Genomic DNA, 19,450 nt, shown 5'->3' with positions numbered 1-19,450 from the left:
TGATTCGATAGAATGGCAAATTGTAAAATCTAAGCCGTGCTTACTTCCAAAGCATCCGGATTCAGTCGTGCCGTCATCATATAATGAAAATCAGATTCGACGTGCAAACGTTCAACTAAAACCCAAGTTGGTTTTGTGGTGAACAGTAGGCCATCGAAAGCACTTTGGGTGGCTGGAAAGTTCTTTCCTTTGTAATTGTTCTTCCAAGTTTGCAAAAATTGAACAAATTCTTTTATAAACTACACATGACAATTATTTTGAATTAATGTGAAATATATATCAGATGATATCAAATTCTGGTGAGACGTATAATGTGACATTATCTGAAATACTAAGGGCACATTCATTTTTTGGAATCTTTTTTATCTGGAATCCAAAAAGCTTACTTCATCTGCATGAGGTCGCCAGGGCGGCTTCCAAAAAACTCGGAGTGCTTTTCAAAACGAAAAAACTGTATACACCAGAACAGCTGCTGACTCTTTATAAGGCTTAAATACGCCATTCCCTCGAGTATTGCTCGCATGTCTGAAGCTCTGCACCCAAGCATAGTTTAAACCTGCTGGATTCTATACAGAAGAGAGTTATTCGTCTTATCGACAAACCAGAACTGACAAAGAGTCTGGATAGTCTGGAGCACAGGAGAAAGGTGGCTAATCTCTGTTTATTCTACCGTTATTATCACGGTAAGTGCTCCTCTGAGCTGGCAGGCCTAATTCCACCCAGGGCTGTTCCGGCAAGAAGGACGCGTCTAGCAGTTGCGGCTCATCAACATCGAGTCCACCTGTCTACCCCAAGGACGTCGCTGTATCGGGACTCATTCATGTGGAGAACATCTTCTTTGTGGAACGGGCTTCCACCTCACATATTTCCCGACGCATACAACCTACAGCGATTCAAGATAAATGCCCACAAATATCTTCGCGCAAGCACCACTCCAAGAGTGACATAGGACTTTCCCCTTGTGCTTGTGTTAACCATAAAAAAAAAAGTTTAGTTTTGGAAACATTAAATCAAATGAGGAAAGTATGAAAAGTTTCCGCCGCAAGTTATAGGGATGTTGGTAGGTTAAATTATTCTTATCTATGCCCACAACACTCCACACTTTTCTATTCTAAGTTGCTTTCTACCATTGGTAACAAAATCAACATACCTCTATCAAGTAAAAAAAAAACACATTCCATTATTCAGTTTTGGAGGATTTCGCCTGTCACTTGGCTGTGGGTCAAGAAGCTTCCCAGTACTATTACCCATTTTCCAGGAAAAGACTGGAACATGAAAGTAAGCCCTTTTAAGTGATAAAGCATATAAATTGTTTAAAATCTACAAATTCACTCTTTTTTAAAGTACGGTTGTTGTACGGACATTGACTTGCTTGAAATAAGCCTCAGTAACAAAGCAACAACAAATTTACAAAAACTAAATCGCAAATAATACAAAATTAGATTAGGAAGGAATCATAAAATATATTTGACCAAGATATTACTTTAAAATCCCGGTTGGTCGTTCGCAACTAGCTGATTTCACCGGTTAATTTTGTAAAGCGCTTTCCCCACCAGTAACCGTTGAACGTCCTGAGATTTCTAAGATTCATGGCTACCGTTAATATTTATTATTCATTTAAAATACTAGGAGTATAAAAGTATCTTATAAAACAATGTATTTAATGCGAAGATGGCACACATCCTACGTAAATAGAAATGGCAATTTAATTTAAATATCATCCTACAGCCGGCGTAGCTAAATCCATAAATATTCGAAAAAAAGTGGTGACCTCTTCTGCTGAACCAATCAACTATTTGACATTTCTAGTATTTCACAGCCGACTAGATTTAAAATTCTTCCCGGGTCAAAAAAAAAAATAAACAAACCCCATTCACCCTATAATTATTCCGTTTTCACTCATGTTTTGATTTCTCGTTTTTTTATGCTTTTAATAATTTAATGTTAAAATGGAAGAGTATAACTTCCCATACGTTAATCCCGTACAAAACGAGGACCTCGCCAGATTGGAAGTAATGGAAGTTTCCCTCGAACGAATGAACACCATCGTCGATGCAGTAGAAAACGTCTTGCGAAACATCCAAAAACTGGCGGAGAAGTTCGACGGTTTTTTTAATTCGTTCGTCGGTTTACCGGCATTTCGACAAAACGAAATAGGGAATACTGCGCGTAAAAACGCTGAGAAATTCCCCCAATCGGAGCCAAACCAGCCCGTTTTACCAACATCAGTGGCAGACAGTATAGAAATTCCAACTGTTAAAAGTTTAACAGAGATAGCGGGCTTAAAAGAAGTTAAATCTACCATTTACACCATGGTCATATTGCCCAAGGTGCAACCACAACTATTTAAGAATCGGAGAGCAAGTAACACAATTTTACTCTATGGCCCCCCTGGCACTGGAAAAACCAGAATTGTTCATGGCTTGGCTGCTGAAACTGGGGCTGTTCTTCATACAATGTCAGTAGGAAGTTTGTTATCAAGTTTTGTGGGTGAGACAGAAAAGTAAGGGCTCTTCATGATGTAGCTATTTATTTTATAATGCATCATTGTAGGAACATAAAGACTTTATTCAAATATCTAAGTGAAGTTGAAAAGTTCTCCATACTCTTTATAGATGAAATCGATAGCTTATGTAGAAAGAGAACTTGCACTGAAAATGATTATACGAGAAGGTAAGTGTTATTTTTCTTAAGCTGGTAATTTGCTCCAAGTTCACTTTCTGGAGTTCACTTTTTGCTCTAATTGCTCTTAAATAATAATAATTTGCCTCTACTATCTATAAAAGAGAAATTAACAATGTTTGCAGACAACATAATCACATGAAATAAAAAATAAAGCACTTAAATATTATTGAACTGTTTAGAAAAAATGCTGGAGTGGGCAGTCTATGAACAAATAGTTGAGTATTTTAATATCAATAATTTAGTTTTTCTTAATCAGTCTTGCATTAGAAAGAACAGTTCATGTGAATCTGCATTATGGAATATTTGTATGATGAGTAATGATTTTGTTGTTGCAGTATTCCTTGGCTTTTAATTCACCATAACATATTCACTAAGCTTTAGTATTTGGTCGAGTTTTTAAGCATACTCCTTTTAGGTTTAGCTTAAGTGGTGAAATATTTCAATTTAAATGAGCTAATATAAAATCTTCACAAAACCTAAGTGATATTTCTTACTTCCAGGAGATAACTAATCATTTATTCAATCCAACAGTAACACCATTATTATACATTTATTTCTAAAAGTGCAAAAAGGTACAGAAAAGTCACAATTGTTACATATGGATATAAAACCTTTTTGTATCTGGATAATTGGAGTATGGAACCTATACTTTGTTCTATGAAAATCACACTTAGAAGATGGTTTCTTAAGTCACAGTACTTAGAATATAAGAGCCTTAAAATTTAAGAGACTTAATAAATTCGGAGCATCATTCAAGCCATCGATTTGTATGAAAAGAAAAAATCTTGCTGATTTCTTTGTGATGCCAATGAACGTTTTTTTCAGTAAAGTACACTTCTGGTTCAACTCAGACATTTTCATATGCAACTTACTAGAGTAATTTTAAAAAACTGATTTTCCAATATCTTGAAGGTGAATATCATAATTGAGAGACCAAATTATACAGCAATACTCTAAACAAGGGCGAACATATGCATTATAGAAAAGTTTAATAATTTCATTAGAAAATATAAAACCAACCTCCTGATGTATTTATATATCCACCAATTAATAATATTTGTTAAACAAAATTAATCAAATTTTGATAAACATTGCATTAGTCATTAGTATTCAACAAGGGAGGCACAGAATTTGGTTCCTCTATACTGTAGATTAACTTGTAAGCAAGAACTCACCTTAATATATGGGATGAACTCAATCGAAAAAGTCGAACTCCAACAAATTTGTAATTGAATCTAAAGGGTTCCTAATTGAACAAGCATTTTATTCAGTTCAGGAATTTTTGGATTTTTTAACAACATAGCAGACATTAAAATCTCCACTGCCTTATTGTTTGTAAGCATTTTGTTCATTCTTTGGTATGACTAGTCATATAAATTACTGTAAGTTCTTTAAGTTCTTTCCTGTAATTTGATGTGGTTTCATTGATGAATAGATTTATTTTTTTTTATCAAACACAGCACGTACATCTTTAGCTTCATTTTGTTCATTGCTTCATTGTGTATTTTCAAGAACAGGTCACTACAGAACACTTAGAGGTATTTAAAAGAAAGCCGGATATCGGCTTAACCATTTTACAATCTGATCCAGGTCATTCTGCAGTTGAATACCATCCTCAATAAATTTTTTCTATATAAAAACCTTTAAATCATCTGCCAAAATTAATCTATAATCCCCAAATGCTTTACTTTCCCCAGAAGTAGAGAATGATCCACTTTATAGCTTTTGAATAGTAAGTATAATTACTCTCCACTTGGATGCCAGATTATGATGATGACAAGTAGTTTTGGTTTTCCGACAAGTTAATGGTAGTGGAGCAGAATTCTTATACAGATGCACTGGAGAGCTGAGCAGGCACCAAGGTCATCAAGGATTTTTCCAAGTGTTGATTGTGTTCATATACCTCTATACTTAAAAAGAGAATATACTTTTTTACATTATTTCAAAGTCAAAATCAAGTTTATTGTGCATTAATAAAGCATATACATACACAAAAGGTGTTATTCGCGTCAAACCATCATTCATAACACCATACATTCACATATATAATTAAGGTACTGTTAAAAAAGCAATAATAAAAATCAAACAGTTAAATAAAAATAAATATACAGAAAATTTAAGCCTTGTAACACAACCCAGACGTAACTACATTATTATTGAGAAGAGAAAAAAATCACCTATTGTCAAAACTTGGTGTATTGATTTTTAAATGCATAATAATCAGAGCCACCCACTAGCAAATAATTTCATTGAGAAATTTGACCGCAAGTTTTCAAATTTTATTGTGTGATGAAAGGAAATATCAAAGTTACCCACGTTTCTAAGGTTACAGTTATGTAATGTGCTCTTTGCAGTTAAGTATTCTATAAGACAAGATGGAGAGTTGTCTTTTACAATCCCATAGACAAACAGCAAACACAGGTCAACACGAAAATTATATTTTAAATGTTTATTATTGACATATAATCAAGTGATGTGGTCAAACTAGACTAGAAAATGACATCCATAGACAAAATGCATTCACATATTTTGAGCTAATTATATTTTAATTTTAAACTCTTCTGTGAGGTAGCTGTAGTACACCGAGTTATATCAGTCTAGCGGTAGCAGGATTAAGGATTCTACCAAGAAGTATAAAATATGGCCGGGAAAAACATATTTAAAAAAATAAAGTTAACAGAGCAAAGCTTCCTCAAAATATGCTGCTGAAAACTTATCGCTACATCCATTACTATTGCCTAATTTAAAATTAAGATAAATGTAGATATTTTTCCAACATGAGGGGAAAACTCCTATTTTCAAAGACAAGTTGTGTAGAATAAAATCACGCCCAAATGAAGTTTTTGGTCGGACATGATCAAGTGCAGAAATAGCATCAGTTAATCTCACTGAAAAGTGAGAGTCAGCAACTCTTTGCCCACTTTTGAGGCAGTATCTTCTTTTGGTTGCACAGTTTCAGGAAGCATATAACAATTTTGATAAAGAACCTTGCACTTTGTTTTAATGGAAGAAAATTTAAATAGGTAAAAAGATTAATTATCTTGGGTTTTTTTAAATACATAATATTATACATTGTATATATTATTTATTTAAAAAAATAACTATACTTATAACTTCCTAAGCTTTACACCATACCTAATATATTTGCAGGAGCTAATATTAAAGAAGTTTTTTCTAGTTTCTTTTTTTTTCAGGACAACATCATGTATCTTTAAATTAAATAATAACAGTCTACGGTTACAACCTTATGAATTAGCGCATTTTAATTACTCCCCCAGTCTGTTCTTTCTTCTAAATAATAATAGTAAATCGATTTTACAATAACTGCAAAATAATTATTGAAAAAATAATGTTTCTTGTAGACATCACACTACCAAAAAAAGTTAGTGTTTTCAAATGTGTCTAAAAATATTCACTTTTACAAAATAGGTTTCTCTACTTTTTATAGGAGGATTTTAAATAAACATAGAAAAACTGTTTAGTACAAAAAGTATATACAAACGATTACTTTTCAAGATATAAAATGTTAGGGTTTTAGAAAAGAATATAGTTTTATAATGGTAATAAATGAAAAGTAATTTTATTATTTGGTTTGTTTGTTTATAATAATACACACACCTATTTATTTCAGTGGCATCGTAATGGACCATAAAAATTAATATCAGGAACTAGTACAAATCAACAGGTGTAAGAATTGCATAAAAAGACGGAGAGCGGTCTTTGATGGAGAGAGCATTCTGGCCCTCTCATTAATCAAGATGTTGATATTATATTTAGAATATCTTCATGTCAGTGCTTAGTATAAAATCCCATTAAAACACAACTTCCGATGTTTGGGAATTTTTTTGCTGAACTCACACATATCTATCTCAACCTTGGTATTATAGCCGCAAACTCCTGCAAAAATCTGGGTGTTATTTTTGATAGGAGTTGTGGAATATGTTTCAATGATTATTCGACAGAAGCATTTGTAAATTAAGGACTCCTAATTCGTTTTCGACTTTGTGATTCCCTAGCCTTGCCCTATTGTACTGTTGTTTACTGTCCTCCTCTTATATTAAATGACAGGGTTAGTTTACAAAGGCTTCAACGTAGCTGTCAAAATTTGACCATGTATCCGAGTGTTACGTTCACTCGGGGTGGCTTAAACGGTGGAAAAACAAAAATTGAAGCTTCTTTTGAATCTTAATACTCTTATTTATATGGTCATTAATAATCATCAACCTCAATACTTATTTAAAAGTTCTTAGTTCGATCTTAAGTTGCTTATTATTATAACAGCGTATGTTTAAAAGGAAATTAAATCATACAAACTTAAAGAAATTAAAAGAGAAAGCAACAAAATCCATGTAAACAATGCGTCTTGCCATATTTTTCACTCGGAAATGAAAAATGATAATGTGAATCTCAAAATGGCAACCTTATTAAATAATGAAAAAATACAGCACTATATCTTGTAAACTCAAAAAACGAATTTCTTAAACTGAATATGTGTATCTTCAAGAAACATGACCATGTATTAATCTTCTTTAAATTTATTATCATAAACAAATAAACCAAATTAAAAAAAAAAACAAAAAAATACGTTTCATGTTATAAATAAAAAAACATTTTTTCTTAACCTTCGATATCCTCTATCTCGATGTTTAACTAGACTTCTTGCCTTAAAATCAGTTACTCTATAGTTATTTTATGTTATAAAATCCTGACGGTATATTTGACGTGACACTCTGTATATACAATTATGAATTAGCTGTTTAACTATATTTTTGAATTTAACCACAAGGTCTCCTAAAAAATACCTATGTCATTATGTTCTGTTTGAGGGCTGCATCCTACCTGAGCTAAAGGAGGAATTTGCTTCTGAGGATCATGACGTGCTCAATGTACCTTTTAAACTCGATATTTGTACTACAAAACAGACCACTCTAAAGATTCGATAACTGTGAAGCATTTGCTTTCACATTTCATATGGTTAGAGAGTACAGTATAGCTATTGCCTAAAAATAGAAAACTAGTTCGAAAAAGTAACTCTTTTAGAACTCGACTTATACTCTCGAGTTATCTATGAAATATCCCAAAAAACCCATATACAGCTATGACCAAATTCTTTGTTTCAAGTCGATAGTATTTATATACGGCAAATAGTCTCACAGAATTACGTTGAATGAATTTGTCTCACCATCTGGTTTCTCAGTCCATGATTTGCTATTCTAATATAATAGGAGACTTTCTGTTGGAATACATAGCAAATTCTGGTGGAAAATCATTAGCTTACATAAGTTCCATTGTTCAAGTTTGTTGTAACCTAAACGCAACCCAAACAAATTTCCACATTATTGTCAATTCTCTTTCCAGAATCAAAACCGAACTGATGTGTCAACTGACCAAAATGGCCGTGTGTCGAAATATTTTAATAGTAGCGGCCACAAATTGTCCCTGGGACCTCGACTCTGCGATCCTGCGACGTTTTCACAAAAGGATATACGTCCCCCTGCCCGACGTTGAGGATAGACTGGAACTCTTCCGAATGTTAACTACAGAAATATCGATCGGATCTCAAACTGGCGAACAATTTGTTGAGTTGGACTCCCTCTGCGAAGGATTCTCCTGCTCGGACATCGCGACTGTTATTCAGGACGCCCTGGACATCCCTCTGGCCGAGCTGCAAAGCAATACGATTTGGAACAAAACTGCCGAGGGGTTTTACCATCCCGCCAGTGAAGCTTACTTTAAGAATATTGTTATTGCGAAATTAGAGGAGTTACCTATGGGTTCGGTACTCGCGAGGGAAGTAACTTTAGCGGACTTCATTGAAGCCGCGAGAAAAGTTCAGAGGACGGTTACTGTCGAAGATGTTGCGAAATACGAGGCGTTTAGGAAGGGAGGGGGGTAGGTCGTAAGTGGTAAATGTCTTAATTTAACTTGTCATATTTCATTTAAGTTATGATTTATATCAAGTCATGCAGAAAGCAAAACATTAAAAAGGGAGATATAAGCAACCTTTTGTGCTTGCTCAACTCAAACTATTTAAATTTTATTAATAGATAAATAAATTATATATACTCTTAGTAGATACAGGGGGCGCAAAATGATCAATATGGTTCAAAAACTATTTATATTTTATTTTAAGTTTCATTTATGTTTATTGAATATTGTAAAGTGACGAAGGATATGTTTGTTTTTTATTGATGAGATTTCTATATAATATAGATGTTAAATTTAAATATTGTAAAGAATTAGATATAGAAGAATATATAGTCCCTATTAGTCATCGGGAATGAAAAGCGGGTAAGTATGTCAACCTTTTCTAGTTATTTGTAGATCAAAGTAAACATGTCGGTGATGTTAAATTTGTAGCGATCCTTGATGGCTTCGGTCAAAGAACAGTAAACTATATACTATAACCCATCCCCCTACTTGCTTACAAACGTTGTCATGTTACCCATTTTCTCATTATCCGTGAAGTCGCAGTTTTATGACGACATTTCATCGCTCTCCTCCAGAAACTTATGTTATTTGAGTAGTTTGGAAAGTTGATGTCTATTGTTGGTCTTAGCCAGGTTTCATTTAATATTGGTATATTTGGTTTTACTGGATGTAGCAAAAGGACAGGTTCTGGGCACTTGTGTCTGATAGTTCTCTGGTTGGAATCTTTGGTGTGATACTCAAATCACAAAACAGTTTTATCACTATCCAAAATATAAGAGAGTTTTTAAAAACTCTAGCACATTTCAAAAAGATGAATTTGTAATAGTCTATCAAAATTTGTCTAAGTTAAGAAAAAATTAAATTACCAAAATGAAAAAGATAAAAAGAAGTGAAGACCAATGAAAAGTTCGGGATCTATGAGATTAATTGTAACGATTGCGATAAGAAGTACATAGGGCAAACAAGAAAATCAGTCAATGTCAGATTTAAAGAACATGTAGCTTATGTGAAACATGAAAGATTTTAAAAGTCAAGTTTCGCTGAACATTTTTTAAATACTGGCCACTTTATAGGAAACACGTGTCGAGAATAAAATCCTTGTCTCATTTATCAGACAGCTCCTGGTCTTCCCTTCTTTTATCGTCGGGTTACGGCCTGCTCTGTTAGGTACCTTGGTATCGGTGAGGGTTTCGTCCTGTTCTATTTCCATTTTTTAATCTTCTGCTTCCTTTACTTTGTCCAACACTAGGTTCTGTACTTCCTATGTAAGGGTGGTTGTTGCAAGCGCCTGTTTTAGTAGTTCCGCAGGATCTGGATTAGTTCTTTATTTGGGGTTAAGATCCTTGATATGTCTAAGAGATCGATTTGGGTTTTCGATGAGTTTGGTAATAGTAGGACATCATGTTCTTGTTTGCTGTAGTCTGGGCTTGCGCATCTTCTTCTCTTTTTTATGTTACACATCATTTCAGAGTCTAGTGGACTTTGGTTTTTCTTCTTGTTTAGATGCATGCTTCTTTTTTTCAGGGTTATGAAGTCTTCTTGTGCTTTTTGTTGAAGGTTGACTGGAAAATCCCTGTTGTCACCGGAGAATTGTGTGGCTTCAGTTAGATTGTGTTTTGTTCTAAAAACTTTGAGGCTTCGGCCTTGGGCTTTGTAGTATAAGACATTTTCTATTTTCATTGATTTGCTTATTTATTTTTATCTCAGATAACTTGAGCAATTCTTGTCGGTTGTTGTGTGTGTATTGGTGCAGTATACGTAAGTTGGGTGGTTCTCTATACATTGCTCGTCTTTCTGATTTTTTGTGCATATCTGGTACCTTTTATTACTTCTACATTATTTTGCTGGATGGCATATCGCAGACAATTATAGTATAAGAGAATCGGGTTTATGTGTACCCCTAGTACCTTTAGATTGAAATAGTTTATTATTATGTTTTAGGTATATTTTTCCCTGAAATGTAATAATGATATTTTCTGTAGGGAGGAATGATGGTGCCATCGACCATGAATTTTCTAGCAATTCTGGTCACCTCTATTATTCTAGCTCTTGTGTCAGCTTAGAATATTTCTTCCATTACTCCCAGGGGATGCCTCTGATTATGCCTTTAGCTGAGACTATTTTGGGTGGAACATATAGGAAGTTAAGTTTTTTAGTCCAATTACGGGGTGTTTAAGCATTTGATTTGCGTTTCTGCATTGTTGAATATTACTCCCACTCGGTTTCTATCGTTTTTCAGAGTCCTCTGGACCCCTGGGACGTTGATTTGCTTAACTACTCTCCCTAGACCTGGTTAAATTTTAATTTTTTTTGCTAACAGCTTAATATTGCAGTAAAAGCTAAAGCAGGTAAGTATATTTACAATAAAGCAAGCAGAAGCGGTTGCTCTATAATAATCTACCAGACTTATCGGGGTATTGCCTCATTAATCAAGGGAATACCTACCCTTCGGTTGATAAAACCTAAGTAAAATCACAAATTCGAGAAGAATATTTGCACGAAGGAGCTTTGATTTCACTATCTATAAAAGAACTTCATTTTATCCTAAACCTTTAATTTAGAACAGATTTTTATTAGCTCAAGGATTCGGTGTTCCTGCTATGGTTAGTCTCCCGTGCTTTTTAACGATTTTATGCTTATAGTCTCAATATTAATCAATTAAATCCCAGAACTTTTTTTTTATTAAAATCTCCAGGACTAAAAAAAACTGCAAATCCGTGTTGTGTTTCACGATTCATTTGTCTTATTTTTATACTATAGCGTGGAGCACCTAAATATTATCACATTATTTTTTTTAAGCTAAGGCTGTAATTTTATGACGGGTTTCTATTTTCTTGTGAGTTGCTTATCAGACTCTTAACCTTAACGAACTTTCAATCCTTAGTAACATTGGCGAATATCAAATCCTGCTATTTTCCACCAGGCTGCTGGCGTTACTTTTTTAATTTCACGATTCAGTGACCTTATTTCTACACTACAGCCTACAGCACAAATGTCATCGACATCTGTTACTTTTGATGTTACTGACGGGTGTCATTTTATGGCGGGCTTTATTTTTCTTTGTTAGTTGTTTATTCGTTTTTTTACCGGACTTCAACATTTAATAAATCTCAGAAATATCAAATTCCCACATAACTTTGATTTCGTTAATTTTCAACTAATCTAATGTCAGGCTACGGTAAGTATTACTAACTCTTGTCAGTTCGAATAAACCAAATTTTCCCTTCTTACAAAAAGGTTTTGGAGATGAGTCCATGGTCGGAGGATTCATGAACAGTTCTAACATCGATAATTTTGGAACTGGCAAGAAAAAGGTAAGTCGGGTTAAAAATAAAAAGAGTGTACCCCTAAAATTGCAATTTTATAGGGTGTCCGAAGGCTACAGAGTGTTGTGCCAATAGTAATCCGGATGTTAAGAGACTTTTATGGAGATGAGTTCAAACTCTTTGGCTTACCTGTTCAGATAGTAAGTATTGTATTAACCTTTAATCTTAAGTATATATGTAACACATGATTGTGTTGAATACAATATAGTTCATGACCAATAAAGTTGTTTATGGGAACTTTATCCTAGGTATCAATTGTGGGAGTACTCCAGAGCTTTGATCTACAATCTACAAAAGCCACATACACAATACAAGATCATACTGGAACAGTAAAAGCTGTATGGTGGGTTGACAAAGAGTCAGATGATGAAACTGTACTCCCGGATGTAAAAGAAGGAACTTATGTCAAGGTATTAAATTTGCCTGTCAGCCTTAACTTATCTTAATAAAATATCTTCTTATTAAAGATTTTTGGAACCATAAAAACAGCCGATGGGGAAAAATCTTTACTAGTTTTAAAAATGTTTCCACTTAATGATTTAAATGTTGTAAATACTCATCTGTTGGAAGTAATTAATAGCAGGTTACAAGCTGAGGCATTCAGTAAAGACTCGGTAAGTTTTACTTATCTTCAATTCATAACAAGCATGTTGGTAAAAAAGAATAAATACTATATATTGACTTTGTTTATCAGTAAATTCTATTTTTTTAATTTCTAATACTATGCCTATATATTTAGTTATTTATTGTACTGAATTAGGGTCTTGTCGACTTTAAGTATCTCCGATTTTGCAATATTTTAAAATTTGAGCATAAAGAGTACTTTGAAAAGAATAGATTAAGAGAAAAAAATTTGAGGATTATTCACATAGGACGCTAAAAAATAATATTAAATTATGTCAAAAAAGAGGTCTACTCTACTCTATTTGATGATTGAAACTCCTTGCTATCGATGATTACATTGTCAAACTTTTGACATATGATCTCGCAGTTGCCAAATTGTGTATATATGTAATAAGAAACAAGCACATCTAAAAAGCATATCTTATATAAGAGAAAACATGAAAGACATCTAAATCTATCTGCCAAAATGATAGCAGTGTTTTTACACTATATTAGTGAATGGGTTTCACTTTTACACACATTTGTACACAAGCAAAAAATTCATTCCCTTATGCAAATGTTTGTAGCCTCCATATTTTCTAACATTTTGAGATTCTATTCATATGAAAAAATATAGAGAATACTCGTAAATGTCGAGCACATGGGGGGCTTACGCCCCCCATGTGCTCATGAATAGAAATGCTTATATTTTAATAGAATATGTCTATATTTCATATTATTTTTAATTAGGATCGAAATCTAAAAAGTACCAAAACAATAAATAATACATTATGGGTGTCTTTGGTATGTTTTTTTACACGAAAATAAAGGGACTTAATTACAAGAAAAGGTAAAATTTTTTTTTTTATGTTATATAAACAATTTCGTCTTTTTGGCCATGTTTTATGTATAATTTCATTTAAATTAAATACTTTTTCCAAAACTACAAAATTCTTAGTCACAAAAAAATAAAAAAAGTAAAACTGGCACAGTTGAAATCTGAACCCAGGCCGACCGGCTCATAGTTCACTCTTTTTACCACTAAGCCATGAAGCGCTTGCAGTGAATGTTCAAAAACGAGTTTATATCGTACGTAGGTACACATTGTCATATTTTTTTTTGTTTTTATTATTTTATTAAAGAAAATGTTATTCATCCTCCAATTTTTTGTGCTTAAAATAGTCCAAAGAAGATTAGCTTACTATTTCATATTCAAAAATGTTAAAATTCGGAGATACTTAAAGTCGACTAGAACCCTGAATTCTTGTATCAAATCTATTCTATTCTTTCCTATTAAATTATAAACAAACAAGATAAAATGTAGTCAAAATGACACCTAATTCAACAAATTCTTCAAATTGTTTAGATTATTAGACATCTAGTCTTTCAAACCCTTCCTTTGTAAATTTGTACTTGTTTCAGTTGTGTAATATACATTTTTTTGCATTTTCTGAAGAATCTCTCATCCTTCAGCAGGAAATTACCATTTAGATGGAATAAGTGTAAACCACATGCCAATTTAATAACAAAATTTGAGTATTTACATTAGGTTAACTGAAATTTATGTTCTTTGATTCAAGTGATCTATGTGATTGTCCTTCAGCTATAATCAACACCAACAAAAAATTTTTAATTTTCCCTCTGGCATGTTTCAAACAAATTTTTCTGCCTTAAAAGCCAAAGTATTAGTGCCAAAAATATAACAATAAGGGGATAATTACTGCATAACTGACTCAAATGAATGTAAGTTCTGCTTGGGAATCTTTATTGACAGCAAATTGAATTTTAAAACCCATATTAGTAATTTGTGCGGTACAGTCTCTTCTGGATGTGATGTGGTCTATACTGTAAGCAATAAGAAATGTGTATTTTTATTGCTCACTGTAGAATGGATCAGATATGAAATATGCTTCTGGGGTTCTTTTAGTCCTAATCATTTCTGTGTTCATCTTACAAAAAGAGCAGTGCGACACATCTACATTGCCATGTATTTTTGTTATGGAATCTGTTTGCTTAATGCTCTACATTCTTCTATCCAGACAGGACATCTACTCAGTATTTGCACATGATTAAGCTACCAATACCCAACTCCATGTTAAGAAGTTGTGATTTATGAGTAAAAAACTATTCAACCATCTACCAATTCAGATTAGAAACTATGAAAAATTTAGGTTTAATGTGAACAATATGCTAATTAGTTATGGATTTTATCATGTTTTTATTTTAAAAAACTTTATGATTATTTTAATGAGATTTTCTTATGGTGTGGTCAATCACAAATACTTAATCCTATAATATCATTACTTATTAATAAACAGGAAAAAGTGTACACATTGGTTCTTATTTGTTTTTTCTACCTCTGTTAAAAACATTTAATGTTATTAGTAGTTAAGTAATAGATAATAAAGCATGTTTCATTTTGTTATTATAAGGGACCAGCTTTTTATCTTGGATGCAATACTAATTTAGCTTCTAACTTAATTTTTTTTAAATGTAGTAACAAGTTGTACATCTGCATAATTATGGAATTGTTCATAGATACACTGAATACATGCACTTTTAGCTTAAGAACATCAAACAAAATAATCCAGGAGCATCTTTGGCTAATGCAATGACATCAATGACTGAAACTGCCATTGATCATGACCAGCAGTCAAATATGACACCAATTCAGCTAAAACTCTTCAAAATTCTGCAGGCGGATGATAGTCAGTCTGGTCCTGATAAAGCCACTATTTTCAGTCATTTCCCTAAACATCAGATCAGGGAAGTCAAGTATGTATTATAAAAAGATTTTTTGGATTTAATTTTAAAGTTGATGTGATTAATTGATTTCAGTGAAGCTTTGAATTTCCTTGTGAACGAAGGTCATGCATATTCCACAGTGGACAATGACCATTTCAAACCAACTGATTCATAAAATAAAATTTGTTTTATTAAGTTTTTTTTTGTTAAGCCATTGTGAATTATTTAGAAATGCTGCTTATTCTTGATGTTTGATCAGTTATATGCATAATTTCTTCATAAGAAAAAAATATTTTTTTTTTAAGTACAATAATATGAATGGGAAAGTAAAAAACCATTTTTGTTAAATTTATTATATTAACTTAGTAACCAGTAGATACTTTCTGTTATGTTCATACTTTGGTAATTATAAGGTTTATGTTTCAAAACTATTTTTTTGTCTATTTCATACCTGAAACAAAATAGAGAAAATGGACCATATTTTTTCGTAGACAGTAGAACCCATTTTATCTGAATGCGGCCACCAAAAATTATTTTGTATTATCCGAAATATATGCCAGTGGTTCGCTTTTCATTGAGTGCGTTGCTGGATTCTCTGTTTAATTTCCCAAGTTATAGTGTACTAGTCAGATTATTTATTTACTTCAACTGCTAACTTACAAAAATAAAATAAAATATGAGTATATACATAATAATTAGTGGGAACTATAAATCATATGGAAATGAACAAAATTATAACAAAAATAAAAAAGTTTTAATTTCAATGAATAACAGGGTTAGCTATGAAGGGGTTAAGACTTAGTTCATCAAATGCTCTCATTAGGTATTCATTCATTGGGGATTGGAGAAAAGAAACGGTAATTATCATAACGAAAAGGAAAACGCAACATGGCGGGATTCTGATATCTATTGATATTGACTTACCAGAGTTACACATAACCTCATTGAAGTAACAGCTTCGAGAACTATTAACCATTTATTGCGTAATGATTTATCAGACGACTGTATGAAATGCTGAAGCATTTTTTTATATAAGGCTGTAAACCATTATTTACTAATTATAAAAAAACATCATCTTGTAAAAGTTGCAGCATTTCGTCAGAAAATATGTTATTTATACACACCAATTGAATACGATTCGATAAAAAATTATCATTGCACTTTAAAATGCTGTATAGTCCAAGTTTTTGAGGATCCTGATGACCCTTCTTTGATGGGAGAAAATCTAGCCTACATTAGTTGCATGCCCAGTACACACAAAGTAAGCAGACTTTGGAAGGCACATTCTGCATCAAGCTCCAAAGTACAAAAACTCCAGATGCGATTCCAGGAGATATGTAAGTCACATGTGCACCCCATAGAAGTTTGGAATCAATTTTTATCCCAAGAAGGATAACTGGTGCATTGTGGACACTAGCCAAGTCTAAATTGCGTGTAGATATATAGAATTCTTGTATATATCTACAAGATTCAGTCGTGAAGATCTACATTCTCGTATATATACGTGCTCTAATGGCTCACTTGAGATCTGCCAGAGAAATATGATTCTATTATATTTATGAGAGGCTGAAAACTTACAACATTTCAATTTCTTTGCAAGGGTTCTAAAGGAGACAATCAAAAGCTTTGCTTATATCACAAAATGTGGCTCCAGTGAATTTTCCTTTTTTAAGACCATTATTTACTATTTCTATAAAGTGATTAATTGCCATTGTTAGTGATTTAGCACTTCTGAAACCAAACTGTTTATTCCTAAAAAAACCATTGGATTCAAAAAAAGTGTAATTCTCGATTTTAGGGCTTATTCGAAGGTTTTTGAGAAAATAGGGGCTATCAAAAGTATAGACCTATATCAATATAGGTGTATAGTTTGTCATTGCCAGGGTCTCTTTTTATATATAGCAATTCTAGATTTTTTAAGGATAGTGGGAAAAACTGATATCACTTATACACAAATTAAGAAGCTTTACTAATGGATATATAATGATATGCATAATATATTTAATCAACTTAGTATTCATTCCATAAAAATAATGACGTTTTTGTTTATTAATGGTTTCATTAGGTCATCCAGCTCAACGATATTTCAGTAAATGTGAATTTATTATCTGGGAAGTGTAGATTAGCTGGGTATTCTTTAACATAATCCTCTGCAGTACCCCGAGAAGGTGTTAAACTATGATTTTAGGAAAAATAATTAGATATATTCAAGAAAAAGTTTAAACCATTTTAGGTAAGTGCAATATTCTTCAGATTCAGGTTTCTTTTAGTTACTATGATAAGTTCTTTTTTAAATCAGTAATAAAATTGCAATCTCTTTGTTTAGCTAACTCAGGCACAAAATTTAAAAACTCTCTTGGTTCCCTTAAATTGTTGTTAAACCAATTAAGGTTTGGTCAACCTGGTTTATTATTTTTACATTTAATAATGGGAAAAGCCTTATTAATGTTATTCCTCATTTGAGCATTTCATAAGAGTTTATGGAATGCAGTTTATACTATTTACAAGGTTAACAAATTCAAACATATACCCCTTGTAGTATAAGGTTATATTTCATGAATTGGGTTTTCTTTTAATAGGGTAAAATTATATTATTGTAGTAAAGCCAGTTGATCCAAAATATTGTAATCGATGTAAACATTTCTGAAAAATGTATATTCACAAAAATGTTGTCAATGCATGAATCATCATAGATTGGACAGAAGATTGTATGAGAAACTTCGTATTTAACCTATGTCGGAAAATACGTTGAAATTTTAATTTCATTTTCAGTTTTTCTAAATAATTTGAAAGTGAACAACAATAACCATATAAAATTAGGTATAGGGAGGTGTTCTAAGGTGTTTAATTTTTTTTTTATAGTTTTGATGTCACTAATAGACATATTACATTTTGAGTTTTTTAATACAACAAAGAAAACAACCATTTTATTTATTCAATTTAATTCTTATAAAATCAGAGGTTTTTACAAAGGGTGATGTAAAACACAAACACAAGGAGTAGAGGTTATAAAAGTTGTTGCAAGTGTACCCTATGAACCATTGATTGCTGCACTCATTCAAAAATGCCTGCTTTGTTTCGAAGTGTTGTGCAACTTCCCACTATCATATTTCTTTCTTAACTCTTCAATATTTTGAATCAGAGTAATACGTATAAACTAATTGTTTTAGGTCACCCCAGAGGAAAAGTCTAATGAGTTTAAATCAGGAAATTGCGGAGGCCATGGTTGTGGACCTCCGGGACCTATCCAGGGATTGGGATATTCTCTATCAAAGTAATCTCACGCAATTAAGCTAAAGGGTGCTGCAGCACCATTGTGCATTAAATACATTTCATATCTTAGCTCATGGGGAACTTCTAATAATGCAGGCAGTTTCTCTTCGAGAAAATGCTGATAAATATCTCCAGTTAATAGTTCTGGCAAAAAAAAATGAACCAATCAAGTGATTTCCAACAATTCCCACCCATACAGAAAAAATTGTTCCTTGTGCCGACTTTCAATAATTCCATGCAGATTTTCATATGCCCATATGTGATTATGTAAAAATCCATAATTGCATTTTTTGAGAAATTTGCTTCATTTGTATTCAATAGTATTCTTACTATGAACTGAGGATTTTTTCCTATTTTTTGTTGTAGCCATCAACAAAATGCAAGTCTTTGAGGAAAATCACCTCATAAAAGTGATTGTGCTCACTGTAAATGGTACGGATTGTGTAGTTTGTTATTGTTAAATGCAGTTCTCTTAACTTTTTATGCTCTTTTAAAGATGTGACATAGCACAAGCGTAATTGACCAAGTCTGCAGCTTGAAAAACAACTTTCTAGCTGCAAAAACAACTTCAGTTTACACAATTAAGTAAATTTAAAGTAGCGACTAACTATTCTTCCTATTTTATACTTTTTACGTGATTGACCTGGAGTGTTGTTTTTTAATCTACATCGGAAAATTCAGAATATTCAGATAATCATTGATTTTTATATTTGATATCACAAAAATATAGTTTTTTTATAGTTTGATATTTTGATTTAAACTGTGAGGTTATGTATTGTCCTTAATTTAGTACCAAACAAACTCGCATCACCGCTGCGGCGCTGATTCTTTAGTTTCTCATTCCAAGCCGAGATGTCGCTTGACCAAAATGTCAACTAAAACGCAAC

General features: G+C 32.5%; 2 protein-coding genes and 1 long non-coding RNA gene across 3 annotated transcripts; 2 read left to right on the top strand and 1 right to left on the bottom strand.

The window, feature by feature from the left end:
• The first annotated feature begins 1,748 nt into the window (after positions 1 to 1,748).
• LOC126742948 (uncharacterized) lies at positions 1,749 to 8,763 on the top strand. The gene is made up of 3 exons (XM_050449836.1): positions 1,749 to 2,503; positions 2,554 to 2,673; positions 8,044 to 8,763. The coding sequence occupies exons 1-3, from the start codon at positions 1,950 to 1,952 to the stop codon at positions 8,579 to 8,581; spliced, it is 1,212 nt and encodes a 403-aa protein (XP_050305793.1). The 5' UTR covers positions 1,749 to 1,949; the 3' UTR covers positions 8,582 to 8,763.
• Positions 8,764 to 11,296: 2,533 nt separating this feature from the next.
• On the top strand, positions 11,297 to 15,721 carry LOC126743149 (replication protein A 32 kDa subunit). The gene is made up of 7 exons (XM_050450122.1): positions 11,297 to 11,794; positions 11,854 to 11,930; positions 11,984 to 12,082; positions 12,191 to 12,352; positions 12,410 to 12,556; positions 15,109 to 15,320; positions 15,384 to 15,721. Exons 1-7 carry the CDS (start codon positions 11,782 to 11,784, stop codon positions 15,463 to 15,465), a joined length of 792 nt encoding a protein of 263 aa, XP_050306079.1. The 5' UTR covers positions 11,297 to 11,781; the 3' UTR covers positions 15,466 to 15,721.
• A 2,494-nt stretch (positions 15,722 to 18,215) lies between these two features.
• On the bottom strand, positions 18,216 to 19,406 carry LOC126743447 (uncharacterized). The gene is made up of 2 exons (XR_007662876.1): positions 19,172 to 19,406; positions 18,216 to 19,117 (listed from the first exon to the last, which is right to left on the bottom strand). It is a non-coding gene; the product is annotated as an uncharacterized LOC126743447 (long non-coding RNA).
• Between the last annotated feature and the right edge of the window lie 44 nt (positions 19,407 to 19,450).

Source organism: Anthonomus grandis, chromosome 12 (assembly GCF_022605725.1).
Source record: "Anthonomus grandis grandis chromosome 12, icAntGran1.3, whole genome shotgun sequence".
Classification (NCBI taxonomy): domain Eukaryota; kingdom Metazoa; phylum Arthropoda; class Insecta; order Coleoptera; family Curculionidae; genus Anthonomus; species Anthonomus grandis.
Note: the sequence above shows the minus strand (reverse complement) of the source record. Positions and strands in the feature narration are given on the sequence as shown.

Bases quoted from the DNA above. Each gene is read 5' to 3' on its own strand.
- LOC126742948 (XM_050449836.1), top strand. From the start codon at position 1,950: ATGGAAGAGTATAACTTCCCATACGTTAATCCCGTACAAAACGAGGAC. The intron at 2,504-2,553 runs GTAAGGGCTCTT...GCATCATTGTAG, and splicing joins TTTGTGGGTGAGACAGAAAA to GAACATAAAGACTTTATTCA. The intron at 2,674-8,043 runs GTAAGTGTTATT...TTCTCTTTCCAG, and splicing joins GAAAATGATTATACGAGAAG to AATCAAAACCGAACTGATGT.
- LOC126743149 (XM_050450122.1), top strand. The intron at 12,083-12,190 runs GTAAGTATTGTA...ACTTTATCCTAG, and splicing joins TTGGCTTACCTGTTCAGATA to GTATCAATTGTGGGAGTACT. The intron at 15,321-15,383 runs GTATGTATTATA...AATTGATTTCAG, and splicing joins CATCAGATCAGGGAAGTCAA to TGAAGCTTTGAATTTCCTTG.